The sequence below is a fragment of the Pteronotus mesoamericanus genome, unplaced genomic scaffold, assembly GCF_021234165.1.
Source record: "Pteronotus mesoamericanus isolate MK-2021 breed Mesoamerican mustached bat unplaced genomic scaffold, CSHL_Meso_final contig_173, whole genome shotgun sequence".
Lineage (NCBI taxonomy): Eukaryota > Metazoa > Chordata > Mammalia > Chiroptera > Mormoopidae > Pteronotus > Pteronotus mesoamericanus.
Genome location: NW_026555072.1, coordinates 6,267,539 through 6,282,115, shown reverse-complemented (window position 1 = coordinate 6,282,115; position 14,577 = coordinate 6,267,539). Strand labels below are relative to the sequence as shown.

The following is a 14,577-nucleotide window of genomic DNA, read 5'->3' as shown; positions in this document are numbered from 1 at the left end:
TTTAGTTTTGGGAAAAGCCAGATGTCACAGGGCACCAAATCTGGGCTATAGGGGTGCTGCATCCCTTGGGTGATTTGATGTTTAGCCAAAGAACTGCATGAGATGTGATGCGTGAGCAGGTGCGTTGTCATGATGAAGTTCCCAATCACCAGTTTCCCATAGCTGCAGCCTTCTGAATCATCTTAAGTTTCCACAAAGAAATGTTCAAGCCTAAGGCAAAATTTGAGGCATATTCATTACTCTATTTGCTCTGTCATTTTGAATGCAACAGCCACACAGTACACATGCTCACTCAAAGGCATCTACCGCCTTCACTGACTAGTATACAGGGAAGTCATCATTGTTCATGCATGTGAATTTCAGTCCACTCTCGTTGGCTGCCAGGTTACATCAATGTCATGCAGGCCATTCTTGTTATATTAACAATGGCTGTACATTTTCTGGACAGACCTTTGTATATATTTATCTCAACTCCGTTATCCATTGATCCTTTGAGGGATACTTACATTGTTCTCATCTTGACTATTATAAAGAATGCTGCTAGAAATATGGGATTGCAGATATATCTTCAACATGGTAGTTTGGTTTCCTTTGAATATATTTTCAGAAGCAGAATTGCTGAATCATGGTAGTTCGATTTTTAATTTTTTGAGGAACATCCTTACTGTTTTCCATTGTGACTGCACCAATTACATTTCCACCAACAGTGCATGAGGGTTCCCTTTTCTCTACATCGTCACCAATACTTGCTGTTTTTTGGTTTATTGTTGGCAGCATAATGACAGGTGTGAAGAGATATCTCATTGTGGTTTTGATTTAATGGATGTATTAGAGATAGTAATGTGACTACTTTTGAGGGGATTTTTTTGGAGGGTAGCATGCTCAAGAAGACACCCTTATGTCAAGTACACCCTTATGTCAAGAAGACACCCTTATGTCATGTTTAGACATTCAAAACACAAAATTTACAAAGAAAGTCTTAGTGGGTTCTTTAATTTCCTTTTTGTCTCTTTTCCTATAAATTCATGAATGTAAATGTCACTGTAAAATTAGAATCTCTATACTATGGTTGATTAATCCTAGGGAATTTCTTAAATTCCATTTATACTAAGATTAATAAGCTTTATTTTCTAATGGAAAGTGTGAAAATGGTCATTTATAGATTTAAAACATATTCTAATAAAAGTTAACTTAGAGAGTTGAGAGGTATAAGTCCTTGGGAATGATATCATTTAAAGAGTAGTTAGGATAGAATTTAGTGGAATGTGAAACTGTAGTTTTAAATTACTGAGTGTTCCTAGTAAAAAGCTTTGCACTGATAAAGAATATGAAAGGTCTGATGAAATATTATAATTATCTTAATAGTTAAAACATCTTGCTTATTAATACATCAATTATTTTGACAGCTTTTTGGGGCGGTAAAAGCAAAGAGTTATATCTTTTAACATCCTTGTCATATCATTATAAATCATGTACTATGTGGTCCACACACATACCACCCATGATGGATCATGCAATCAAAATGCATGCATCATCTGGGCCTCAAGTAAATTTTGACTAAATACTTTAAAGCCACAATTATATGCCTAATATTGTATTGTGATTTAATCTGTCAAAACATTGAAAGTCATTACCCAAGAAGAAAAAAACAACAGATATCTGGTGAATCAAGTTTATTGTGTAACAATAGTAGGAGTAGTACAGTAGTAGCACATAACAACTTAGTACAGAGTAAACACATACAAGGGGACACCACCAGTAACCATTTCAGGGAGCAGAGAAGAGTTATTGAGGCAACATCCCAGGAGGTGGGAAAGCGATGAACCTGTGTTGTAGTCTCCAAAATATCAGGGTCTTATGTGGACCTTGGGCAATTATGTGCCACCTCTCTCAGCTATAGTTGGCTCAACTCTAAAAATGGAAGGTGAGAACTAGATGGTCTCTAAGGTCTTCCAGCTATAAAAATACAGGATTCTAAGGACAGATGCAGAAAACTTGAAAGATGAGGATATTACAGGGGAGGAAAGGAGAAGCACAAAGCCATGGAGGTGGGGAAAAACTAGTTTTTTTTTTTTTTTTTTTTTGTGCATCAGCAAAGTGTGTTGTGGGACAGTAAGGACCTTAAACAAGACTGCTTAACTACTGTGAAGATACTGGGGGCAATAAATTTGAAAATGGGCAAGAAAGAGTGCTAAGCCAAGTAGGGGACAAGAAGCAGGGACCAAAATGAAGAAAGAAATACTGTTTCCTATGGTCAGTGTCTGACTTATCTTCATGCTCTCCACCTCATGCTAGAGGCTGTATGTCTTCATGGAACTTTATCACAAACCCTTTCCCCAACCCACATACCAAGTAAAGCAAGAAGAAGGTGTGGTTACAGATGCCTTCTCTTTAAAACCGTGTAAGAAACCCTCTTTTGTGGGCCAGGAAGCCAAGAGCAGTTGCTGAAAAGATGGTAGTCAATCCAATCAGCCTCAGCAGCCCTGGTACAGATGGCAAATTTCTCTCCAAGAAGGTTGTGGTAATGGGCTGTGCAGGAACATCCTGGGTTCAGAGAACATTTGGTGTCAGTACAGGGCTTGTGTGCTTTGCTCCTGAAAGTCTGTATTTCCTCCAGTTCTCTGAACATGACCCACTCTTGTCAACCTCTAGAATTTTAAACATAACATTCCCTCTGGTCATAACACTCATTCCCATTTACTACTGGGTCCTTTCCTTAACTAATTCTGACTCATCCTTCAAGTCTCAGTTTATACCTCACTTCCTCAGGGAGCTTTTCCTGTACCCACAGGTAAAAATAGTTCCTCTTTAGCATTCTCAGCATGACTTATTTATCACAGTTGTGCTTTTTGGTTATCATCTGTTCTCTCAACCACATGTTGAGCTCTGTGAAAGCACTACTGTAGCCTTATCACAGCAGTTGGTGCAGACTAGGTACATAATAAGTATTTGTTGGGTTGAATAAATCTATGGTCCACTCAGCCCTTGATCCCATCTCCGACAGGTACTAAGAGAATTACTTGCACTGTCAGGGCTATTCATTTTGAATTTACACTTAATAGGGGAATAACTGACCTTTTGACCCTTATCCTCTATAATGCATTTCACTCTATCATGCAAATGTCCTTCCTTCCAGCCAGGAAGACTTACTAGGGTTTTATTACAAAAAAATAGTGCATATATTGAAAATGAATTTTTAATCTAAATCTGCTGCATTTCATCCCAACCCTTTGCCACTGGACAGGGGATGCTGCTATATCTTACTTTCATTTCCTACCTCTTGTTGAGGATCACCAGGTTTAGAGATTTATTTAATAGGCATGCGCCCGATTCTTAATATGTCTAGAACTCTCAGACCAAAAAGATCATATTTTTCCTAATAATCTGTAATGATTGAGGCAGCTAAAAATTTATCAACGTTCTAAATGTCTCACCTCTGCCATAACTTATGCTAGTACATATTCATGGGTTGAATCACTTAGGCAAATGTATGCGAATGTACTCAAATACAGGTGTGTTCTTTTTGCAAATAATTGTTTTTAGAGCAAAGAGATTTCAATTCATGAAATAAAATATAGCCTACCACAGACTCTGGTTCAGACTGCCAGATTTCATCCTCTGGAATTTTCCTCATGGCATACAGGATCTGAAAAGAAGGAGTATCCTGGTGAATAAAAAAGTGACACCATCTTTCTCCTAATCTGATCTTTAAATAAAGGACTGAATCTTAACATATCCATAAAAACACCAGGGTTACAGCCAACATGTTCACTCAGCCTTTAAAAGGCTCTACAAAGTCTTGTACTGATGGCATAACAAGCTCCAGTCACTAGGCTCACCATAAATTGTACTTATGAAACATGACTTAATAGGAATGAAATCAGAGGAATTGTCAGGAAACATGTGAATGAATTCTGAGTCCTAATAGAAACATGTTGGGTTCTATAATATTAGACCTAGTTTATTTCTCAAGGAGAGCCATAGCGATCTTTTGTCCCATGAGCACTTTTTATCTTGGGTGATACAATAGATAATTTTGTTGTTACATTTTGGTTAAGGTGTTCACTTCAACTGAGACTACTGAGACTACTGTCAAAATTGTGTTTCATGTGTGTTCAGATGGAAATTACTTTCGAGTTGGCCTCCAGGATCTAAGACATCTTTGACCTGCTTGTCAGGCTCTGAGTTGCTTCTTTCCCCACAGTCCATGACCCCAGGCCCTACCTCTCGGGCTGCTCTCTCCCCAGCCTCCACAGCCCCCTCCATGTAACCACTCCAGTGTGTGGCAGTCTCCGTGCCTGCGAAATATATCCTGCCCACTGGCTGGCGTAGAACCCTTGAAACAAAAACCAGAAGTAAAAGTGGTTAGCATCAGAGAACCAGACAACCTTAAAGACCAAGGCTGGTTGGTTTCCTCAGATTCAAAACATCAGGAGTATATTGTGAATTTTGGAAAAAAATGTTCACAGGTTCCTCCAGCTCTTGCATTATCCTTGTCACAGATAAAATGGAATAAAAGCCAAAGTCTACTCCTGCACCAAAAGTTTACATGTAAGGCACTGGCATCAAAGGAGCATGTATTTGCTTCATCTACATGAAGTCATGTGTAGCTCCTTCTATGGCTCACTAACTTTAAACAAGCCAACATATGACCCATTTCCCTAGATGGTTATTCTACCAATGAACTTAAGCAAATCATGCTCTCTCATTGAATTTCTGTGTAATTCCAAGGCTATGAAGATAAAACATTTTGCAGTATTCCAAATGTCATGAACCTTAATGGTTGAGGGGAGCCTTGTGAGAAGGTAATTCTTACTCAGGCTGTGAGTTACATCACTAAGATATCCTGTGCCTTAGTTTCTATCCTAAAGATTGAAGCTAATGATATGAAGCCTGACACATGTGTCTGGGAAGGAATAAAGATGAAAAAGGGCATTATCATGTCACCACCAATGCCTTATAAGATGGATTTATCTTGCTTCTCTCATGTGGTCAAGGTCAGGCAAATGCAGGTGAATGTTCTTTTTCTTCCCACACTCCATTGCCGAAAGGCATTTTCCTGACACATCTTAAGGGATTGAGCATGAAACTTGCCACTCCGTGATCAGATATCTAATCATATCACAAACCAAAAACAAAAGTAATGCTTTGATTGGCTTTTCTCTGTTGAAAAGTTAAGTTTTGCAAGTGGGACCTCATAAAAATAAGAAGCTTCTGCACGGCGAAAGAAAACATCAGCAAAATGAAAAGGGAGTCAACCCTATGGGAAAATATACTCGCTAATGATACATCAGATAGACGTTTGATCTCCAAGCTATATAAAGAACTCACTTGACTCCACTCCAAGAAGACAAATGATCCAGTCAAACAATGGGCAAAGGAACTGGGCAGATGCTTTTCCAAGGAGGATATACAGAGGGCCCAGAGGCATTTGAAAGGATGCTCAGCATCACTAGCCATCAGAGAAATGCAGATCAAAACCACCATGAGGTACCACCTCACACCAGTCAGAATGGCCATCATAAACAGATCCACAAACAACAGGTGCTGGCGAGGCTGTGGAGAAAAGGGAACCCTAGTACACTGTTGGTGGGAATGCAGACTGGTGCAGCCACTATGGAAAGCAGTGTGGAATTTCCTCAGAAAGCTGAAAATGGAACTGCCTTTTGATCCAGCGATTCCCCTGCTGGGACTATACCCTGAGAACACCAAAACGCCAATACAAAAGAACCTATGCACCCCAATGTTCATAGCAGCACAATTTACAATAGCCAAGTCTTGGAAGCAACCTAAATGCCCATTAGTAGATGATTGGATCAAAAAATCATGGTACATATACACAATGGAATACTATGCAACAGAAAGAAAAAAAGAAGTACTAAACTTTGCGACAGCATGGATGGAACTGGAGAGCATCATGCTAAGCAAAATAAGCCAGGGGGCGAAAGACAAATACCATATGATCTCACCTATAAGCGGAACCTAACCAACAATGCAAAGATGCAAGAAAAATATGACCAGCAACACTGAAAGGAAAAGAAATCAACAGAGACAAGAGGGAAGGGGGGGCAGGGACAGGGAAGGGAAGGGGAAAGTCAAGGAACATATAGCAAGGACTCATGGACAAAACCAAAGGGGAAGAGCTGAGGGAGGGAAGGAGGGAGGGGGCAAGGGAAAGAGGTGGGCGGGAGGCAGAGACAAATGTATTTAAAAAGTAAATAAATTAAAAAAAAAAAGAAAAGTTAAGTTTTGCATCCCCAAATGTGTTATATGAGGCAAAAAGAAATCCTGTTTACGTTTCTGTTTCTCCATTTCATCCTCAGTATCACCCAGAGGCCAGCCATGCAGAACTTTTCCCCAGACATTCCATGAACTTGTAGAATGTTAAGAACTTGCTTCTACAGTTTCATCCACCTAGAGTGTTATTCCCCAATAGTCTTTCTCTGCCTTCTAAAATCCTCAGATATTGCCCTAGCTTGTGTGGCTAAGTGGACTGAGTGCCAGCCTGTGAACCAAAGGGTCGCCGGTTTGATTCCCAGTATAGGGAACATGCCTGGGTTGCAGACCAGATCCCCAGCAGGGGTCGCGTGAAATGCAACCACACATTGATGTTTCTCTCCCTCTCTTTTTCCCTCCCTTCTCCTCTCTAAAAATAAATAAATAAAACCTTTAAAATCCACAGATACTATGGATATTATGGGCCTTTTCAGATTTCTCTAAGTAAAGCTAGCCTGTCCCTTCCTGTGCCCCTCTATTAGATTACTTACCATAGTGACTACAGTCCTTACCATAGCAGTAGAGCAATGTTTGATATTCTCTCCCCGTTCCCATCCCAGCCCATCAATCCTTCATAGCAGGGAGGGCTTTGCTTAGTATCAAAGTTTTCAACACAAGGTTTGGCAAATGGTTTGCATAGCCAATAAATGCTGAATGAAACCATTACAGTTGACATATTCCACACTCACCATATCCAAAAATTAATGATCGAATAGCTAATCAGGTGGTGCCCTTTGGGTCAAGAATGTTCCCATAGATGATATTTTGCCATCTTCAGGAAGATAAATAAAGTGTTAACCAAAGTCATTTTAATATTTTTTGACCAGTTTTCATGGACAGATTGATTACTCATTTATATTTGCTCACACCCTCTTTTAATTATACACTCTCAATAGTCTTTTAGTCACTACTCTACATTTCTTATTTTGTTTAGATTTAACTTTTGGCATTAAATTATTACTTGGTTTAATATTACTCTCAGTCATAGTAATTACTGCTATCTCATTAATTCACACCTTGTTGTTGTCATCAAATACAATTAACTAAACACCTATGAGTCATACTTGGATGCACAACACTGTAAATACTAAAAATTATTGAATTGTGCATTTTGAGTAGGTAAATTGTATGGTGTGTGAATTATGTCTCAATAAAGATGCTAAAAAATAACACTGGTTAACATACTGATTACTGTCTATGATATATCATTTGTGTTTTCTCATACACCTTCTAAGGAAAGTGAGGTTCAAAGAGGGAAGTGATTTATCCAGGATGACAAAGTTGGTTATTAGTAGAATAAGGAGTGGAACCCAAGAGCCTTCACTTTCAGTCTAGAAATTATTTTGCTTTTATAATGCTGTACCTATGTTGGCACTTATACAGTTCTATTTGAAGAATTTGTACTGACCCTTAAACTCAGTATAAAGACACTTCTTACAATGTAAGTGAACCCTCTTACTATATAAATCTCTATTCTTATGCTGCATTGATTGGTTATATTGATTGGGATGGTTCTTCAAAGGAATTAAGAGTGAAAGGCAGGACTTCTAGTCAAGATGGCAGCATAGGTAAACATGGTTCACATCCTGGCACAACCACATCAAAATTACAACTAAAATATAGAACAACCATCATTCAGAATCATCAGAAATCAAGCTGAATGGAAGTCTCACAACCACGGAATTAAAGAAACCACATCCATCTAGACTGGTAGGAGGGTTGTTGATGCAGAACAAGCTGGTCCCACATCCACATGTGGTGGATAAAAATTCAGAAGGGATATCTCAGGAGCAAGAAGTCCCAGCCCCACACCAGGATCCCTGGCCCAGGGATCCAGTGCTGGGAAGAAAAGACCCCATAACTTTTGAATGCAAAAACCAGTGGGGATTGAGTTGGTGGAAGAAATTTCTGGAATTCCAAGAACTTCCCCTTAAGGAATCCACACATGGATTTACTCAGACTCACTCCCTGAGTTCCAGCACTAGGGCAGCAGCTTGAAAGGCACCAGTGGCATACAGGGAGGAAATAAAGTGTCTGGCATCAAGGCAGGAGCTGGGGATAGCTTTCTCTCAGACAGAAGCAAGGGCAGAGACCTTCGTCCCTTTGCTGAGCCCTCCATGCACAGAACCACAGAGCTGACAGACAGGTGCCATATCTGAGACTCTATCAACCTGGCTAACAGTGTTTGCCCAACCCTGGCGATCCCATGAGACTCAGTCTCACCCAACTTACAGGCACACACAAACTGTTAACTGTGACTTTTCCATATGAATGGCTAGTCTTAGCTCATTCTTTGCAACTTCCTAAATCCTCTCAAACAAGCAAGAGCTGACTTCAGTGAGCCCCAGGCCTGGCATTAGCAGCAGCCAGCCTAGATTCACAAATTCACTTCTCCTGGGAATCTCCAAGCCCAGCACAAGTAGTAGCCATCTCAGATTTCTTTATAGCTCATGTAAGGTGACCCCAGGCAGAACACAGGTGGGGGCTGACCTTGGCCTGCACCACATAGGAAAATCCAGAGCCAGCACACCCAGTGGATAGCTACAGACCACATTGGAGTATCATCACCCTGCCCCTTCACAGCTGATCCTCCACAGAGGGTGAAGGTTGGTGGTCAGTGGTCATAGCCAGTCCTTGCAGCTGATTGGCTTGGGTAAATCCCTCCCATTGACTTGTTAACAGTGATCAAGGCTCAAATACAAGAGGAGGGTGTACTCAGCCCACAGAAAAGGTACACCTCAAGTATTCAGTTTGAGTGATAGGGAGGGATGTGCCATTGGACCCTACAGGACACTTACTAATTTAGGCCACTTTACCAAGACAGGGAGTCACACACAGCAGCTCTACCTAATACATAGAGACAATCACAGGGAGGCTGCCAAAATGAGGAGACAAAGAAACACGGCCCAAATGAAAGAAGAGATCAAAACTATATAAAAAGATCCAAACAAAATGGAGATAAGTAACCTATCAGATGCAGAATTCAAAATTCTAGTTATAAGGATGCTCAAGGAACTTAGTGAGGACTTCAGCAGCATAAAAATTATCCAGTCAGAAAGGAAGGATACAGTAATTGTAAAGAACAATTTACAGGGGAATAACAGTAGAATGATTTGAAGCTGAGCATCAAATCAATGACTTGGAACAAAAGGAAGCAAAAAACAACCAATCAGAACAAGAAGAAAAAAGAATTTAAAAAATGAGGATACTATAAGCCTCTGGCACAACTTCAAGAAGTACAACATTTGCATCATAGAGGTGCCAGAAGGAGAAGAAAAAGAGCAAGAAATGGGAGATATATTTGAAAAAATAATGAAAGAAAGCTTCCCTAATTGGGTGAAGGAAATAGACATGCAAGTCCAGGAAGCACAGAGAGTCCCAAACACGATGGATGCAAAGAAACCCACTCCAAGACACATCATAATTAAAATCCCAAAGGTTAAAGAGAGAATCTTAAAAGCAACAAGAGAAAAGAAGTTTGTTAGCTACATGGGAGTTCCCATAAGACTGTCAGCTGATTTCTCAAAAGAAATTTTGTAGGCTAGAAGGGATTGGCAAGAAACATTCAAAGTCATGAAAAGCAGGGGCTTACAGCCAAGATTGCTCTACCCAGTAAAGCTATCATTTAGAATCGAAGGGCAGATAAAGAGCTTCCCAAGCAAGAAAAAACTAAATGAGTTCATCATCACCAACCATTATTATGGTTTAACATGAAATGTTAAAGGGCCTTATTTAAGGGAAAGAAGATCAAAATTATGAACAAAAAAATAGCAATAAATACCTATGTATCAACAATTGAATCTAATAAACAAACTAAACAAACAAGAACAGAGGCAGAATTGTGGATAAGGAGAGGGTTTTGATGGTGGCCAGATAGGAGGTGTGTGTCAGCGAATGGGTGAAGAGTTGAAGGGATTAAGAAGTACAAATAGGTAGTTACAGAATAACCATCGGGATGTAAAGTACAGTATAGGAAATGGAGTAGCCAAAGAACTTATGCACATGACCCATGGACATGAAAAATGTGTGGGGATTCCCTGAGGGAGTAGGGGGTGCTGGATGGAGGGGGGTAAAAGGAGAAAAACTGGGACAATTGCAATAGCACAATCAATAAAATATAATTAAAAAAAAGAGTGAAAAGCACCCCCATGATGCACAATTATGATTTCTTTCATGATATTGACAAGATACAAATTAAATTAGGGGGCTTTAAATACATTTCCAAGAAACAGAAAAGCTACATGAACCTATTTAGAGTTTGCATTCAACTAAGGACATTTTTACTCTACCTTCCATATTGAGTCAGGATCCCTGGAGGGAAGTAGGTCGTGTAGCAGCCTCCTGAGTACTGATCCTCACACCAGTTCTTCTCTTCGTAGTGCACCGGCTACAAGGCAGAGTGATAAAAGCTTGAAGAAAACGTTCTACTTCAGAATAAATCAAACACATTCCAGCAGGCTTCATATTGAAGAACCATCGTATGTCTGAAATAGGGCCTTATTATCCTGATTTTTTGAGAGATTTGTCTTTGGGCAGCCAAATATCCTTGGTAATAAACTTCTAAGAAATTTTGACTTCAGAAAGTTTTCTCAATTTGTTTATATATAACTCAGGTACTGTCCATAAGATGCAATTGTCAAGTTCCCTTTTTAAATTGGTCTTAACTATTTATAAGTTTTAGTGCCTAATGGTTTCAAGACAAGTTTTAAAAAGGATTTATGCTTCTGTAGTTGTCGGAGTAGGAAAAAAAAAAACAACAAACATGTCTGTCAAGGGAAAAGGATGAGCGGATTCACATTTTTGGTGGAATTGAGTTTTGTTTAAAGAAGCTAGACAGACAAATTAATGTTTTCATGGAATGTCAGCAATTCTGTTGGTGGTACTTGTAAACAACCACTGTTCTAAAAATGTTTTTGCCATGAACAGGGAAAACATTAGGTGATATTTTGCAAAGCTCAAGCTTTTTATTAATATAACTAAACATGTGCATTGTCATTAGCATGATTTTAAAATCAACATGACAAGTTTTAGAAAAAATGTTATTTTAGGGGACAGCAATGGGAAAAATGGGGACAACTGTAGCTGAACAACAATAAAAAAAGAAAGTCAAAAAATAGCTTTTGATAAAATGTTTTGTTTAAAAAATTTGCAATCTGGTCAATGATGTAATAACTATGTATGGTGCCAGTTGGATGCTGGAGATATCAGGGAGAGCACTTTGTGAAGTATATGGTTGTCTGACCACCATGCTGTGCACTTGAGATGAATACAAAGTAATGTTGAATGTAGACTATAATTGCAAAAATTTTACAGTAAAATAATTAAATGAAAATTCGAGAAAAAAATTGTAGTCACATAGAACTTTGGGTAATCATTTGTAACACCTCCTGTTTACAAAGTACTAGGCCCTGCCTAAGGGGTATAAGTTGCTCCAGGCCTTTAGTGGTGTTCCCATGTCTGATGGCCAGCCTTCCCCTGTCTCTGCATCAGATGGTGACAAGCACCTCATGAGCACCCTTCTCTGGTTGTTTCTCCTGCCAATTAGAATAAAGGGTGGACTTCATTTTTCACTTTTCCTTGCTCCCAGGACTTGATTCCTTCTGTGCAATAGACAACAAATGAAGAGTGCAGCAAGTTCCCCTCCTTATGCCAATAGCAAACAAGGACAGGATCTACTCACTTTTATCATTAGCAACTAATCATTCATATTCTTCATAGAAAAAGACTTTTCTAAATTAAAAGTGATCACATTTTTTTTTAAATCTGAGAAGCCTGTTAGAATATTAATTTCAAACTGTGTCAGCCTAAAGCTGTCTCAGAACGTAATTTCCAAAAAAATGGAGTATCTACCAGGGTGAAATCTCTTGAACAGTTTTTGTAAACAGAAAACCCAGTAATTTTTAACACATGTGAAATAATTTTATACGTACATTTGGTTTTGCTAATTCACTCACACTACCATTGAGCCTAGAGTCTATGCTTATACTTAAACTTGCTAAATGGTACATAAAAGCAAAAAATGAAACAAAACATATTATTCATTACTATGTTTTTATCTAAATGAATCAATTAATTATTCTTGTTCATTTTCTGAGAAAGGACTCCAAACATCCTTAAGAACACATTTTGCACCTATATCAAGTATAGGAAAAAAATTTTGCTTTAAAAGAATGAACAAAAATGACAAATTCAAATGTCACAACAAGAAAGTGTTGACAAGTTGGAAACAACTCATTTCAAAGTTGAACAAGATAAGTGTTAGGATAATAAGATTAAGCCATGAAGCTGCTCAACTAGGTCATGGTGGGCACTGAAGAAATTTTTGTTTAAGAGGCTTAATAAGTTAAATATTCTTAGCCTCCTCATTAAATTTTTCTCATACTTTAACTGCTCATTTGTACATAAGTTTCCATTGCCTTCAAATGCTTTATGGATAACTGGATTTAATAATGGCTTTCAAAATATGATTTAATCCATGTCAAAACATTAAAAACCCAGCAGTCTAGTAAATGTAATAAGAACACTGATCCGCTGCTTTAAATATTGATGAGGGAGGTGGTTATGGTCACTGGTTATAAGTACATTGGACCTTCTGCCTATCATCAGATGCCCTTCCCCAATGTCTCCCTATACCACCACATTCTTTGACAACCTGAAGGGTACTACTAAACTTGAAGCTCAGTTTCCTCAGGCTACTTTCAAAGTTGACTAGAAAACCCAGCTGAGTGGGCTCACTTTGAGTCAATCAGCATGTCTTTACCTGTACTCTTAATGTTCAAGGGTAAAAACAAGGCAAAAAGTGTTGTACAGAGGGAACAGACCACTCTATTTTTACCTGTGATACAGTGAGGGGTGTTGTGGGTGTTAGGAAATGCTTACATGCTAGTTTATGTATATAAATGAGACTCTGGTCTCTTTACAAGATCAGCAGAGAAAGAAAAAGCTCTTTTCATCCTTATCCTGGCTGCTAGGATGTAGGGTCTCACTAGGGGTAGCAGAAGATTCCCTCTTCTACCCCCTGATAAAGCTGGGAGCAGAGTGGTCCAATGCCCTGCTCCAGGAAGAGCTTTGAACTTAGGGACAAGCATAGCACTACCTGAATCACAGCAGTGTGGCAGGGTTCCTGAGCTGCCACCAGCATAGCCAGGTCCCAAAACTTATAAATTGATCAGCCCTGTGCAGACCCCTCTGAGAATGTATCAGGGAAAACATGAGCTTTAGGGCCCTACTAATGAGCCTATCTCTGTTATCCCCTTGAAGACAAAGCAAGATCTCTATCCCTTAGGAAAGGGTTCGGAAGCAGTCTTACCTGTAAAGCTTCTTGGGAGCCCAAAACTTTTGCATAGAGTTCACAAAGTTTATTCAACCTATGGCGGGGGGAGGGCAAAAGTAAAAATGAAGAAAGTGAAAGAAAACAGAAAGAGGAACTTATTTCCATATTCAAGACTCTGTGAGCCATTGCTTCCACTTGACATTTCAATTTAATTTTTCAAAACAAGGTACTTTGTTCTATTTGAATGTCTTAAATCTATGAGGTAACAAATAGTATTAAAGAAAATAAAGTGAGGCATTGTCTGAATCACTGGGGGCACATGGTAATTTGTTCATTCATTCTAAAAAGCACTGTGTACCTCTTAAGTGTCTGTCAATCTGCTAAGTATTGGAGATTCTGGGAGGGTCCAGACATAATCTTTATTCAACCCCTTCCCTCTCCACTGCAAAGCAATGGACAGAGTGGAAAGAGAAGGGAGCAGGGAATAGCTTTAAATTCTGCTTCTGACTCTGATGTACTATAAGGTCTTGAGCAGATTACTTAAATTCTCAGAGCTTTAGTTTTATCAACAAACTCACATTATTTTTTCATTAATGATGTAAAACAGTGTGGTCCCAGCAGCAGCATCACCCAGGAACTTGTTAGAAATGCAATCCTCCCCAGGTAAATTTTCAGCTCCTGTGCTATATCTATTTTTGTATTCTAAGGTGGTATGTGTATTATATATTATCCATAGCTTCTTGTGTGGTATCTTATGTACAATAAACTCAATAAATATTAATTTGAATACTTGGTTCTTAAGTTATAAACACTGTGTCTTTATACAAGACCCTTATAATTAACACAACAGACATGTAGCACTGGGAACACACAATTAGGCATTATTTAAGTTAAAAAGTTAAGTAAAATTGAAAGGTAGTCAAGTAGGTACAAAAGAATAAAAGAAGCAGGAAAAGAAAGGGAGGAAGGGGAAAGGGAGGGAAGGGGGTGGAAAGAAGCTAGAGGTATAGGGAGGAAGGAAGAAAGGG

General features: G+C 39.0%; 1 protein-coding gene across 1 annotated transcript in view; it reads right to left on the bottom strand.

The window, feature by feature from the left end:
* Positions 1–1,665: 1,665 nt before the first annotated feature.
* Positions 1,666–14,577, bottom strand: part of MAOB (monoamine oxidase B) — a 128,225-nt gene continuing 115,313 nt past the window's right edge. Inside the window, exons 11-15 of the mRNA XM_054566527.1 lie at positions 13,586–13,643; positions 10,566–10,663; positions 4,225–4,336; positions 3,584–3,646; positions 1,666–2,544 (exon numbers count right to left, since the gene is read on the bottom strand). Coding sequence (XP_054422502.1) covers positions 2,392–2,544; positions 3,584–3,646; positions 4,225–4,336; positions 10,566–10,663; positions 13,586–13,643 — 484 coding nt within the window. The 3' untranslated portion in view covers positions 1,666–2,391. The remainder of the gene's footprint in view (positions 2,545–3,583; positions 3,647–4,224; positions 4,337–10,565; positions 10,664–13,585; positions 13,644–14,577) is intronic.